Genomic DNA, 14,262 nt, shown 5'->3' on the forward strand with positions numbered 1-14,262 from the left:
ATGCCAGTTGTTTTACACCTTGCGAATGTTGATAGCCGAATATTCAGAAAATTTCATAATAAACACATTTTCCTTTAGATTTCAATTTGTAGCCTATTTTATGGATTTATAAAATTTTTCGACGGTCATTTTAAAATATTTATGCGCGAAGTGGTTCCAAGACAAAGTGCACAATTGACTCAATTTCCCACCTGACTCCAATGCAGAGGGCAATTCACTGCTCGCCAGCCAAGAATTATGTGACCTAAATAAAATACTTTACCCGAATGCACGGAATATGTGCTTGTGGCAATACTGGAACACCGCCTTGACCCGCCCTTCATGTTGTTCTCTGGCCAGGGTATTTTTACTTATGTAAGCATCAGGGTGGCCTTGACCATGTGGCTGTAATCACGGTGTGGCTTGGCCACCCTGTAGCCTCGTAAGTAGACGTCAATGAGTACAGCCATATAACTTCCTGGGTAAAACTCGTGATTAAAATGACACAAACTTTTAGGGCATAATTGTCAAAAAAGAGAAGGTATGTAAACATTTAACAAACATTTTTTATAAAAGCAATTACGGAAATGACAAGAATTATTTTACTCAAAAAAAAATATTCTTTTTATCGCAGAAATTGCGACAACAGATTTTTTTGAAACAGCTGAATGTTTTTCTGTTGTGTGGTTGTAAAAGTAAGTGGTGGACAGCATAATTAGTAACTAGAAGCTGAGCTGTTTAAGATGGGCTGTTATTTTTGTAAATGTTCTTGTTCCAGCCAACAAATAGAATTTTATATAAAAACTTTTCATAGAACTTAGGTTTGATGGAGGAGGCGCCTCCTCCGAGGAGAGATGCAGATGGGAGCAGAGAGGATTCTAGTCCAGGAAGATGCTATAGCTCATCCGAAAATTATCGCACCACCGAAACTAAGAAGGATTGCACAGCTGAAAGCCTCTATGCAGCTGAACACAGAGATTTTGAACAGAGGCTCTGGCTGTCGTTCCAGAGCACGGCTTCTGCGATTGCGCAATTGTACCGGGAGAAAGCACAAGGTCACGAATATGACGACATGTGGATATCGTTTCAGAACGCTGCAGAAATCGCAACGAACATGTACAAAGACAGCATCGAAGGATGCAAAGTGGTCTCTGACTTGGCTCTACAGTGTGGATACCAAAGAAGAAATAAAGAAATTTTAAGTTGGGCCAAGAAGAGGAGGAGAAACATCCGACGCGAAGATCTCATCTCTCTCCTCCGCTGCCACTCTCCCTCCCCGACCAAACCTCACTCACTGAGCCAAGATGGGAACCGTGGTGATAAAATGCAAACTTTCCATGAGGCAGTTTCCATGAATGGGCTGAGTGGAGCTATGGCTGAGATAAACTTTGGCCCCGAGAACTCCCCCTTGCACCAGAGCTCTCCCCGCAACGACGCTGACCTCGCTTTACTTCTTGCTGGAGAGTTCCAACAACAAAGTGGATCAAGTTCTGGGGCATCTTCGTCAAGGAAAAGACTTTCATCTGCACACCTCAAATCTCCTTCTCCTAAAAGAAAAAAATAAACTTGTAGCTTTGTTTGTTTGTATGTTTCAAAATTCTTTAATATATGATAATGATTGCTTACTTTCTGCATTAAATGTAACTTTAAAACGTTTATCCCTGAGCTTAGAAATGGACATGAACTGGACTAATTTGTTCTGGAACGTTCAAATTCATACAATGCTTAATTAATGTGTTGTCTTGTTCTACTCTCAAACTGCCTGGAGTAATGCCATAAATATGCCTGTGACATCACAGTATATTACTCTGTTTATATTTCTTTGACGTCTTTTCAGTAGGACGATTAATGTTGAAGTTTCTTATTAAGCAATCTGTTGGCCACCAAACCAGTCTTAGACCAAGACTTGTCACACGATTGCAACTTTTCTTGAAAGCACCTCTGTCGTACTTGACAATATTTCTAGGAAGAATAAATGTGTTTGTATTATCCACATTTACATTAGATTGAGCAGATTAATCTTAAGTGGACAAAGAGTACTGTGTGGCCATTTGTGAGCTTTGACGCAAAAAAATCTTTTCCTCAAAGAAGAGTTTTAATAATGTATTGGTTATGATGTAACATTGATGTTGTTTCATGTGATTATAAGAAATGTTCCGATAAATTTTTCCCATTTCATTGCATGATGTGAACCAAGAAATAAGTTTATTTTGACAATTCTTTTCTCATTTATTGCCGCTTGCATCAGAAATACACGAACGAACAATGTTTCAATGAATTTGTGGCAGTCTTTGTCAATTTGCTTTTTATCTTCATTTTGTCCTAATTCTAAGCTAAGTTTGACTTGTTGTTTTACGTGAAATGTTGGATGTGTATCGTTATAGATGGCTTGCTCAGGTGTTTGTAAAAATAAGTGGAACACTTGCTGGCAATGAGGTCACATTTGAAGATACAAGCATCTACTTACAATTTCAAAACTACGAGCTAGTGCCACGAACATCTTATCATTGTGCAGTGAGATGGCAACATATTCGAGGATTGATGCTTAATATCAGCCTTATCTGGCCATTGTATAAATTAGGTTTTCTCTCTCAGTGGTGACATTTTGAAATATAAAGAAGTTTTCTTCGATAATATTTGTACAAATTTATCGATTTTCAGGGAAATTTAAAATTAGTGATGGCTTCCTCACAAAGCAGGCGAAAGTCGTTTCCTTCTATTTCATTTAAAATGAAGAAGGATGTTTTGAAGTTATTCTTCGACCCATCTTATACATGGCTTTTGGGATTATTGCTTTGCAACGTTGAAATCTTCATCAATTTATTTGTCATCAACAAAGTTAAGTGTAAGTTATTTCGTTGTATTACATTTTGTAGCGTTAGTTGGTAAGCTACAGGGCAATGTATGACCTCATAACTGTTTATGCCAAAGCTAGATACAGAGGTTGACTGGCTGGCTTACATGCAAGAGGTTGGAGGTTTTCTCAATGGAACTTGTGACTACATGCAGCTGAAGGGAGACACTGGACCTCTTGTTTATCCTGCAGGTTTCCCTTTTTAATTCTTTGATTCCATGGTTGTGTGATTGCATAATGCTGATTATGACATCATTGCAGGTTTTGTTTACATATATTCACTGCTTTATTATGCAACAAACAACGGCCAGAACATCAGACTTGCGCAATACATATTCTTCATATTCTACCTGATCAATCACCTCCTTGTTGTTCGGATTTATCACAAGACAAAGCTGGTAAGTTCCATGAAATATTGTGTCTTTGATGTGAATTATGGTCACTATCTCCTTCCAGTGTCCTCCCTACGTGCTCCTCTTCCTCACTTGCACTTCCTATCGAGTTCACTCCCTCTTCGTTTTGCGGCTCTTCAACGACCCCATCGCCATGCTGATCTTGTACATCGCAATAAACCTCTTCATCGACAGACAGTGGTGAGCTTCAGTTTCATGCAACTCTGCTCGCTGATAGGTTATGGCTTTGTTACATCATTAAGTGTTGAATGACCTGGATCTCTGGTTTAGGTATCTCGGCTCTCTCGTTTATTCCATCGCCGTGTCAGTGAAGATGAACATCCTCCTCTTTGCGCCGGGCCTGCTCCTCCTTTATCTTGTCGGAAATGGGATCAAGAAAACCATCATCAATTTATCGATATGCGCTTCCCTGCAGGCGAGTAAATGATCAGGCAGATGCTTCACATCGCCAATTCTATTATGATCAAACAATGGCTTGGAGTTTGCTGGATGGCATGGTCCTATACTTCAAGTTTTTGACTAATGTTTAGGTTGTTTTTGCAATTCCTTTCCTCCGGATAAATCCGCTCGGTTACGTGATTCGATCTTTTGATCTCGGTCGCCAATTCTTTCATCAATGGACGGTTAATTGGAGGTTTTTATCCGAAGATTTATTTGCCGATAGAAGATTTCACTTTGTCCTTCTTTTTTCTCACATCACAATTCTTTTTCTATTTGCTGCTTTTAAATGGAAAAGGTAATTATGACATATTAATGCCTTCAAATTCCAGTTTGTGTGAAAAGGAATTAGACTTTTATGGCATTGTTGTTTAGTTGACTTAGTATTTGACACAACACTGAAGTAGTTTAAGTCTTCATACTCCATTGTTGGTGGGGATGTAGCCTACTACTACTATCCTAACTACCAGTGTGTTACCACTCAGCTTGGCTCAAGTCAGAGGAACTAAGTCAATTGTAGATTCTCTGACTCTCAAGACAGAGAACATTTTTAGTGGCCTAAGTTATGACTCGAGTCATGACAGTGTCGTTCATAAAGCTTGCTGACTTAACAATAATGGCTGAGTTAAGTAGGTGACCATATTTCCAGCCATTTCAAGTTGTCGTGCTTAATATCTTTTCCCAGACAACGTAATTTGTTGTGACAATTGCCGATTTTATTTCTTGTAGCTCTGACTTTGACCATGTACCATAATTTGACTCAACTCAATCAGACAATCGACTCGAGTCAAATCAGAGTCATCGCAGCAATATTACTTTGGAAACATAATTTTGTGGAAAAGTTTTAATAAGTTATTTTTTCAGATCTTTCTCTGATTTGTGTGACGTCATAAATGTAAAGAAGATGTGGGGCAAAGGTCAAGCAGATATTTCATCGAATCATATCCTTATTTGGAGTGCACAGCCTCGCACATTCATTGTGGGGGTGATGTCGTGATTAAGCTGATGATGTCATAAATAGAGTGATAATGTTGCTTCGACCAACGCTCTGTAGTTGCACAACGTAGGAGGAAATGTTGCGATATCTTCCTTAATATTTTACCTACAGATTGTTTTAATTCTGTTTACAAGCAACTTCATAGGGATATGCTTCAGCCGGTCTCTTCACTATCAGTTCTACATCTGGTATTACCACACCCTGCCCTACCTGCTGTGGTCAACTCCCTATCAGGCGCCTGTAAGGTAAGACTTGACAGTGTGTGTGTTTGTTGAAGATGCTTTTTTCTAAAATCTTGAATTGACTTTAACTTTAACAAAAGTTTTTGAACCTGAGTTATTTTTCTGCCTCTAAGTTATACTCATTTGGAAAGTTTGAGATGGGCCTTCTAGTAACTTGGCTGTTACATTCATAAGTTTGAGCACGGAATTTTTGGTAAAAGTTTCTTAGTTCATTAAAACATGAACTTGTTTTGATTAAAACTTACGGAGCAAAATCTAAATCAACCATTTTCAGTTGAAAAATAATTGAAAAAATAAAAAAAAAGTTTTCAGTAAAGTTTTGAAGTCATGTATTTTGTTAAATGTCTCATTTGTAACCAGTAACAGCAAGCAACCGACCGTGCAAGTTGTGAACGAAAAAAAGCTTCCAGATTATGAGTTGGCTCGATTCTGGAAAATAGATTTTACAATTCTTGTGAATATGAGTGTAACTTCCTCTATATTGTGTGTGCTCTCCCCTATCTAATGTATGACTTCATCAGGTTGTTACTCTTCGGAGTGATCGAGTTGTGCTGGAACACCTTCCCCTCCACCAACCTCAGCTCCTCCTCCCTCCATCTCTGCCACACGCTCCTTCTTCTTGGACTGTGGAAGCGGAAGGAAGTCGTACGTGCTCAAAAGATCGAGTAAATTTTATCCTCTTCCAGCGATGTGGAAGTGGTGACCCCGCATTGTGTTTTCGTTTATGAAATCGCTTTCATTCACCGATGTTATGAGATATTTCTGAGAGGAAATAAATTCGATCACGTCATTCTCACTGTTTCGTGACTTGGTAGCATGGAAGTATTTATTACGTCGTCGTTGTGACATACATCACGCTACATATTTTACCTTACTGTGGCAAATATCTAATTTTGCTTCTGTTGTAAACACGAGATCTTGCGTCGAAGCGCAGACATGAATTGACGTGGAAAACTCCCTGAAAAGCGTTTGTGGATATCGGCGTCCAAGCGACGAGAGAGTAAAATACCGATTATTTTAGCCATAGACTGTGAGAACGAGAGAATAGTAGGAACCTCGCTGTAGACTGGTCAAACAAGAAGCACGCTAAATAAATCAACAAACGGGAAAAAGCGGCAAAGCTTTTGGGCTTAAAACGTGCAAAGTGTTAACTGCACTGCTACAAGGATGGAAGGTCACCAAACCCAGAATGCATTTTTGTTAAAACTAAAGAACATGTTATCACAATCTTTATCTTCGAACTAATTAGTGTCACGTTCCTCGGTTTCCTAATTCCGTAAAATCTATGACAAATTAATCACTGGACGGACAAAAACTTTTTCTAAAGATTTCAGAAAGTTCCAAACACATTGTGATAGAAATACTTTTGTAGTTAATAAGTTACGCTAAATAATATTGCATATGTTTGCCAATAGTATTACTACAAGCATAGAAAATAATCTACCGCAATTTATCACTTTCCTTAAATTAGTGTTGTCCTTCACTGAGACAACTATAGACAGAATTATAACTAATTTGCTATCCGCACAATATTAATGGCTTTGTAGGCCATTATTAAGCGCACATTTATTTTTAGCGAAAAGATAAATCAGCTGCGTATTTTTTAAATTTTACAAACTTTCTGAATATTTTCTGCCGAGCGTGTCTCATTGGACGTCAAACTGTGAACACGATTTGGGCGACAATTAAATCAGACAACATTTATTTTATCGTCCATACCCTGTCCCCCATGGTGACGTCATAAATTCAAATCTAAGTATGGTTAACTTTTTTCCGGACCTCTTTCAATACCGCTAGAGGACTAAGAAAGCATTTATACAACCAAGAGAAACTAAGATGTCTATTGTGTTGGTTGGCTTGCACCCTTGTCATCATATCATGGTGGTCTTAACTCTTAAGTGCAAGAGTTTAGTCAGACCGTAGTATGTAGTATAAACCAGGGCTTTGGAGCAGGCGTAAATGTTAAATTGCTCCAGCTCCGGAGCTCTATTTTATCATAAATTAGCTCCAGCTCCAGCTCCAGCTCCATTACGGCAAAAACTGAGGTTTAAGGATGAACGCTCAATTTGGAATATCTAGCTCAATGGGTCAGTCAGTAGTCAGTGCCATCGGTTGCAGCTATGAACATGTGACTGCTCTGCTGTCAAATCCCCAGCAATTCTTAATTTTGTGAAGGGTTGCTGTTAAATTATGTGAATTCAGCCAATAGTAGTAGGCTAGTAGCATAGCATCTTATGAATACATCGGAGCCGGAGATATTTTTCAAACAACTGGCTCCAGCTCCTGCTCTAGCTCCATTTGAATTTCACGTAGAGCTCCGGCTCCAGCTCCATTGAAAATGCACGGCTCCGGCTCCAAATCCCTGGTTATACTGTATGTAGGCCCATTATGAACATAATATAAACACGTGCTCAATATTCAGTATTTTAACTTCGTTATCACTCGTTTACTGCTGATTCAACCATAGTTGAAACCATAACCCACTAAGGTTGTAACTCCTAACCCCTCCTTTTGCCTACGCCACTGTATTTAACCGTTTGTCTACTAGTTTTGCTGGAAAACTAGTTAAGGGTTTTATGCAGAAAGACTTACCTTATACAGCAGGCCAATATGTTTTATACAAGCTGGCTTAAAAAGCAATGGAATCATTGTAAACGTTATTAAACATGGCAACTGCACCCCCGAGATATCTGAAGACTTTCGTTGGTGCACCTGAACGTTTTACATTTATGACACCACTGGAAAATGGAGTTCATTGCCTCTGCGTTTTGCTTACCATAGACCTACTACAAAATGCACCAAGTGCACCCAGTTATTTTACCCATCCTGCACCTCTGAGGTCTCGTCAAAAAGCGCCACGCTTTCCAGTCGGAACGCCGGCCTATAACAAAGCGAGTGAAGAAAGTGTTGCCCCACATAGCGTACTACCAAAGTTGGTGCAATTTAATCATCATTAGTGTTATCAGAGAAAGTTTTACTTCTTATTGGTGCAGCCCATTACATTGCAAACAGATTGCTGAGTCGTGATTGTAAATTAACTATTGTCACATGCGGTAAGAAGTGGCGTTTATACTTGTAAGGCTTTAAAAAGGGGCACTCGACAAAACGAAGGTTGAGAACCATTGTGGCAGATGAATATCTGCGCGTTATTGGCTGATAAATCATTAATTGTGTTGTGTTTGAAACATGGTTCACGTAATGCACTACCTGTGATGTGTGTCTTATCTCTAGGAATATCTCAATGCTTTATTGATATAAGTTGAACAAAACCCAGACTTAAGTCATCAGCGGAATCAAAATATGGATGTCAGTGGAGTTTTCAGTAAATTAAAAAACACTTTGACTAGCACTGTCAATGAAATTAGTGCAGCATTACCTGGAAATCCCCTGCTGCGAGAATATGATGCTGGCTGCCAAGTGGCAAGTGCTGGACCGAATAATCTTTGGAAAATTTATGAAGGAATGAAGAAGTCAACAAAAGCTGTAAGAAACTGGTTTCATTTATGGAATAATAATATCAGGGAATATCGTTGACTTACGACACACTTTGTATAACATAATCATAGATAACATGGTGATAATTTGTGGAGTTTCAGATATAAATCTAAACTTAAATCTGTTTGACTCACAAAGTAATTTTAATTGGTTGAAAGTCTGATTGAATAATGGTTAAATGCATAGTCTGTGTGCCATTCCCTAACACCGTAATCCCCTGAAAACACCTCAAATTGTGTAAGGTCATCAAGTATGCAAGCCACCCTTTTTCTTTTAACATATGATACGATTTTGCCAATTTGTGAGCTGGTTAGGGCTGGAAACACTTGGTCTTGTTTTCATCTCATTTGGAGTAATCTGCACTGATACAATATGATGAATAGTTGAAGTGTTTTTTGCAACATTTTTAGTTGAGATTCAGATATGTTTGTTGAAAAGCTTGAAATTTATTGTTCAGGAGGTTGCAATTTGGATCCTGGAGAAAAAGCAGCTTGAACAATTTAATCGAACAGATCGAGAACCAATACTGGATATTCTGCGACGTGGCTGCCTGCAAATGACAAAGTTGCGACATCCACGCATAGTGACTGTTGAGCATGCTTTTGAAGAGTCGAGGTGATAGAGTGAATTCTTCGCAGAGTTTTGTTTGATTTATTGTCTCACACTTATCGTTGTACTCGCCAGGGACAGCATTGTCTTCTGCACAGAACCAGTTTTTGCCAGTCTTGCAAATGTTCTTGGCATGCATGGCAACATTCCCAACCCAACGAAAGAATTGCAAGGCTACGAACTCAATGAAGTCGAACTGAAATATGGAATTTTGCAGGTTAGTGCCTACTTTTCCTGGGTTATTTTTGTAATTTCAAACTTTATGATTGTGTGAAGGTTTCTGAAGGGCTGGCATTTCTCCATACCAGTGTTAAAATGACCCATGGAAATATTTGTCCCGAATCTGTCATTATAAATAAGATTGGATCATGGAAGATTGCTGGTTTTGATTTTTGCATCCCGAACAGTGGATCTCTGGCTGATGTGAGTTCTTTGTTCGTTTTTCCACACTCGTCTACTTTAAGCTGACTGGTTTAATTTTGTTTTGTCAGAACTATTTTTATTATTTATTATTCTTGCACTACTTCATCGACTGGTAACTTTTTCTTTCCCCATGTAACAATTTTATAACGACTTTGTTATAATTCTTGTGCAGTTGCTACATGAGTTCAAATTAACTGCAAACAGATGCATGAAGTATAAAAGGTCATGCTATGTTTTGTTTCCTTTAACATTTGTGTAAAGAAATTTCCAGACTTTAAAAATTTCAAACTGTAATATTCCAGCAGCGACATCATGAATGTTTTTTGAAACTTTGAATTACCATGACACTTGCAGAAAAACTTCCCAATTAAAACTGTTCCACTGAAAGTCAAATTTCTGCTTAAAGATTGGACCATTTGGTTTCTGCGTAGTACTTGAATTTTCAACACGTAGGATAGTTGTATGTGAAGTAAGATGTTTTAAACAATTTGAGAATGATCACGTGACTCATTTTGTGGAAATCCCCCCAATTGTTGAAAGTTTTGTTTCTGGTCTCATAACCATTTGTTTTTACTTCTTCCTGTTGCTTTTGGAGCATTTTCCCCACAGACATGAACCGGTGTCATTCTACCATGAAATTGTTTTTAATTTTAATCCTATCATCAAGGGTATGGTGTTTAAATACAGTCACATGGGTTTCACAAAGAATGACTTGTGTTTTGAGACCATCCGTACTTATTACACACATTACAGAATTAAGAAGTTTTTATTCTATAATATGCTGGGGTAGTTCTCACCAAATTCAGAGTTTTGAATTCTGTTCTGGAATTGTTTAAAAGGTAAAGATTTCAAGCTTGAAATCAGACGTATACATACATACATGTGCAGGCCATCAGCCTGATAAATCCTTGTTGTTACTACAAGGTTGATAACCAACAATGAATAATAATGTGTGCTTGGTTCTGAAGCACTTATACCAATCAAAATCGTTTCTTTCCATGGAAAATAAGCTCCTAATATTAAATAAAATCCAAGAAATTAGATATTAATTTTTTGAAGTTCACTTCTTTAGGTTCTGTTATTTTATAATTTGCATTCTTATTCGCTTTACATCAAAATCCCTCTTGAAGTTGGACTGCCAACTTGTGGTTGACTTTTAAATTGCGGTTTTGTTCAGTTTGATACTAATCGTTATAGTCCTATCATTTAGTTAGTATTTTGTCTCTACATGCGGTGTTGAAATAGTAGCGATGTGATTTTATTGGTTGGGTTTAGGTGGAGTTTGCGGTCAAGGAGTGGGACACTTATTTACCAGCCGCAGCACAACCCGATCCAAATTATCTTGCCCCGGAATATATCCTGAGGAAGTCGTGCGATACTTCCAGTGACTTATTTTCTCTGGGGATGTTACTTTATGCTCTCTATCATCGAGGAAAAACCATCTTTTCTCTGAAATGTGAGGATGTTTACAGAAGAATGCCGCATAATGCAGACAAGGTAATTTTCAACTTAATCTTCACATCTCACAGCATTGATTATTCCTTCATCATAACCAGCTACAAAACCTGAGTGCTGGCTCCCTGTCCAACATTCCCGATGAATTGAAAGATCATGAGAGGATGCTTTTAAATCCTGATCCCAATGTCAGGCCGGATGCTGAACAAATGTCGAAGGTAGGATCCAGAGCACAAAGTTGTCATTTCCGCAAGTTCAACATTTTCACATTTTGCAGCTTCCATTTTTCAATCACGTTGGGGTCATGGCTTTGCAGTACCTCGACTCTTTGCTGCAAAGAGACAATTTGCAGAAGTCTCAATTTTTCAAAGGACTTCCAAAGATACTTCCACAGCTTCCAAAGGTATTATGAGGTTCTGAGGGAAGAGATTGTAGTGGAAGGTTTTGAAGTGCTGGGTTTTTTTTAATCATGAGTTTTTTGAAGAGGGTGGTGGTTCAACGCGTCTTTCCAAACCTGACGTCGGAATTCCAGAATCCAGACATGATCCCCTTTGTTCTTCCCAACGTCATGATCATTGCGGAGAATTGCACAAAAACTGAATTTGATAAAATCATCTTTCCAAAACTTATTCCTGTATTCAAGATCCAGAAACCAATTCAAGTAAGATTTTAAGATCATCCTGTGCCTGGCATCTTCATCATACTTTCTTCTTCAAGGTCTTGTTGATCCTCCTTCAAAACATGGATCTTCTTCTTTCTAAAACTGCTCCTGACAAAGTCCAGTCTAATATTCTTCCGATGTTGTCGTCTGCTCTTGATGCTCCGTCCCTCCAGATCCAGGAACTCTCCATGAATATCATCCCATCATTTGCGGAGCAGCTTGATCTGCCTGCCGTAAAGAACAACATCCTTCCAAGGATTAAGAAGATTTCTCTGCAAGGAGGCAGCACTGCCGTAAGTTGGAAGATTTAATCTTGATTTTGTGGACTTTCATTCAAATCGTGGTCTTTGCAGATTCGCATTCACGGGCTGGTATGCGTGGGAAAGCTCCTCCCTCTTTTTGACAAATGGTTCATCCAGGACGAGATCTTGACTTTCCTGCACAAATTCCGCTCTGGTGAGCCGGGAGTGCTCATGGCTATCCTGGGAGTCTACCAGAGTATTCTGAGGAACGATAAACTTGGTTTGTACCAACCATGTCAAAGATGGCCGCTCTGAAGTCTGTAATTTCATGACTTATATTTTCAGGTATTTCAAAAGACGTTATTGCTGGAAAATCTCTTCCGTTTCTTATTCCCCTTTCAATCGAGAGTTGTCTGAATGTGAATCAGTTTGCGTCGTACATGCGCGTTATAAAGGTAAGTCAGCGTGCTTGATGTCTTACGCGGCCAGGCACCAAGTGAGAGTTGTGTTAAAACAGGAATTACTTCAATTATATGAAACTGAGCAACGGATTAAACTCGAACAACTGAATAAAATTCAACTTGAGCAAGATGCTGCACTCAGTTTCACAAAAGAGGAACTCCCTCCAGTATCGCAACCAACAGAAAACGTAAGTTGTTGGTTCAGGCGCTTAGACTATGCCCAACCCGCGCACTGGTCAGCAGCACCACTTGACATAGCTTGCACATCCTCAGAGTAACAAGTTGATTTCTTTGAAGGTTGACAAAATTTTTTCATCGATGAAACAAAGCACCGACCCGGTTGCTAGGCAACCGCTGACGTTGGAGGAGAAGCAGAGGATGGCTCGGATGAAGGAGCAAGAGCATCAGATGAAGAGCGTGGGGATGATGAAACCAGTCCAACAAAACAAAGCGGTGAGGCGTAGAGGACATATGTGTAGCCATCTTGGTGGTGGCTCAGCAGATATTCCTTCAATAAAATTTGCCTTTCTCCATTACAGGTTCGTGACCTCACTTCAACTCTCCCCCCACTTCAGAAGCAAACCAATCTCAGGTCCATGACGTCAAAATCAACGAACAAAACGTCACAACCAATGGTACCAAATATGAGAAATATGACGTCTTCAACCTCCCTGCAATTTGGCCAGAACCTGCCGATGACATCACACTTTGGTTTAACAACGTCAGCAGGTCCTTGGGGAAACACCTCATCACCTTCATACCCTTCCTATAATCCTTCTATGACTTCACAAACTAATTCATCGAAAACAAATATGACGTCACTGGATAATCTTTTCGTTCAGTCTGGTCAACAAACGTTTGTTACAAAACCCATGATGTCACAAACTCCTTTCATGATGTCACAAAGTAACAACAATATGTCACAATCTCGAAACAATTCAAACGGTTTGTCGCAAAAAACTTTGAGTGAGAAGGACTTGCTCGACTTCCTGGGCTAGTCTGCAATTCTAGATGTTTCCCGCTTAAGTTTGGTTTGTCAGGAATTTAGTGGACTTGTTGCTCCAAGCTCATCCATGTCGCTGAGTTCAGGAATTGTTTGTGTGAAGACAATTGTGGCATTTGCAATTATTATGACGACGCTGCAATTTGTATGTTCAAGTTGCGCTGCTGTTACGAGTACACACTATATCCAGGTCCGCAAGTGGGCGTATTTTCACGTTTGACCTTGTCTATTAATCTCTCAGAAAATTTTGTCAAGTAAAGTGCAATAAACAAGTTCTTCATTTTAGTTCTTTCATCGACACGATGCCGGCATGTCTGAACTAAGCGCAAAAGGTTTTTCCGTACTGTTGGAAAATTAGCTCTTAAGCCAGGGACGGACCGGTCGACTGACTTTTACTGGGAAAATATTGAAAATTTGAAAGGGTGCCCAGAAAGTAGTATTTAGGCAAAGACTTTTCATCCGGTAAAGTGCGTTCATTAGCAGATTCCACGTGTAGCCCTTGTTTGAAATTGCAAGTTGCCAAAACGACTCTTTGCTGCAGAGAAATTTAACTACGTTGTAAAGATGCGTTGGTCTGAAGCGTCTGAATTTCTGAAACGCGTTGGTAAAGATGATAAAATTATATTTCGTCAGTTGAAAACGTGATCTGTGTTTTAGAAAATTGCTCAGCAAACCTTACAAAATACAGCCCAATCGACTTTGCTTCTGTCGTACATGGTTACCAGGTCGCATTCGTGCAGTATCACCTTGGGGGCAATGTTCCCTTAAATTTTTCACGAGCCTGAGCAAACACATTAACTCCCTGAGCGGTCTCTTGGACCACTGTGAGTAACCTCAGACGCACTGTGGCCATTATTATGCGTTTATTTTATTTTCAATTCAGGTTGGATTTGTTTCTTGTGTGCAGCACAGATTTTCTGTGCGCGGAGACCGTGTCAGCATTTGCGCACGCGCGCAGCTTAGAGGAAACATTTATTGGTGGGTTGAACA

General features: G+C 39.3%; 3 protein-coding genes and 1 long non-coding RNA gene across 4 annotated transcripts; 3 read left to right on the plus strand and 1 right to left on the minus strand.

Moving 5' to 3' along the window:
• The first annotated feature begins 716 nt into the window (after positions 1-716).
• Positions 717-2,364, plus strand: LOC143450727 (HUWE1-associated protein modifying stress responses 1-like). Its single transcript, XM_076951389.1, has one exon. It carries the CDS (start codon positions 806-808, stop codon positions 1,541-1,543), a length of 738 nt encoding a protein of 245 aa, XP_076807504.1. The 5' UTR covers positions 717-805; the 3' UTR covers positions 1,544-2,364.
• LOC143450725 (dol-P-Man:Man(5)GlcNAc(2)-PP-Dol alpha-1,3-mannosyltransferase-like) lies at positions 2,341-5,713 on the plus strand. The gene is made up of 10 exons (XM_076951388.1): positions 2,341-2,493; positions 2,641-2,824; positions 2,915-3,025; positions 3,095-3,231; positions 3,290-3,426; positions 3,517-3,661; positions 3,777-3,982; positions 4,549-4,624; positions 4,790-4,926; positions 5,445-5,713. The coding sequence occupies exons 1-10, from the start codon at positions 2,341-2,343 to the stop codon at positions 5,590-5,592; spliced, it is 1,434 nt and encodes a 477-aa protein (XP_076807503.1). The 3' UTR covers positions 5,593-5,713.
• On the minus strand, positions 5,236-6,396 carry LOC143450728 (uncharacterized). Its single transcript, XR_013114766.1, has 2 exons — positions 5,794-6,396; positions 5,236-5,685 (listed from the first exon to the last, which is right to left on the minus strand). It is a non-coding gene; the product is annotated as an uncharacterized LOC143450728 (long non-coding RNA).
• A 615-nt stretch (positions 6,397-7,011) lies between these two features.
• Positions 7,012-13,557, plus strand: LOC143450724 (SCY1-like protein 2). The gene is made up of 14 exons (XM_076951387.1): positions 7,012-8,406; positions 8,876-9,033; positions 9,103-9,244; positions 9,304-9,450; positions 10,726-10,947; positions 11,007-11,123; positions 11,183-11,308; positions 11,390-11,566; positions 11,623-11,859; positions 11,920-12,088; positions 12,154-12,263; positions 12,326-12,457; positions 12,567-12,722; positions 12,809-13,557. The coding sequence occupies exons 1-14, from the start codon at positions 8,224-8,226 to the stop codon at positions 13,265-13,267; spliced, it is 2,535 nt and encodes an 844-aa protein (XP_076807502.1). The 5' UTR covers positions 7,012-8,223; the 3' UTR covers positions 13,268-13,557.
• The last annotated feature ends 705 nt before the right edge of the window (positions 13,558-14,262 follow it).

Source organism: Clavelina lepadiformis, chromosome 3 (assembly GCF_947623445.1).
Source record: "Clavelina lepadiformis chromosome 3, kaClaLepa1.1, whole genome shotgun sequence".
Taxonomy (NCBI): domain Eukaryota; kingdom Metazoa; phylum Chordata; class Ascidiacea; order Aplousobranchia; family Clavelinidae; genus Clavelina; species Clavelina lepadiformis.

Bases quoted from the DNA above. Each gene is read 5' to 3' on its own strand.
- LOC143450727 (XM_076951389.1), top strand. From the start codon at position 806: ATGGAGGAGGCGCCTCCTCCGAGGAGAGATGCAGATGGGAGCAGAGAG.
- LOC143450724 (XM_076951387.1), top strand. From the start codon at position 8,224: ATGGATGTCAGTGGAGTTTTCAGTAAATTAAAAAACACTTTGACTAGC. The intron at 9,034-9,102 runs GTGATAGAGTGA...TGTACTCGCCAG, and splicing joins CATGCTTTTGAAGAGTCGAG to GGACAGCATTGTCTTCTGCA. The intron at 11,309-11,389 runs GTATTATGAGGT...AGTTTTTTGAAG, and splicing joins TACTTCCACAGCTTCCAAAG to AGGGTGGTGGTTCAACGCGT.
- LOC143450725 (XM_076951388.1), top strand. From the start codon at position 2,341: ATGTTGGATGTGTATCGTTATAGATGGCTTGCTCAGGTGTTTGTAAAA. The intron at 3,026-3,094 runs GTTTCCCTTTTT...ACATCATTGCAG, and splicing joins ACCTCTTGTTTATCCTGCAG to GTTTTGTTTACATATATTCA. The intron at 4,927-5,444 runs GTAAGACTTGAC...TGACTTCATCAG, and splicing joins CCCTATCAGGCGCCTGTAAG to GTTGTTACTCTTCGGAGTGA.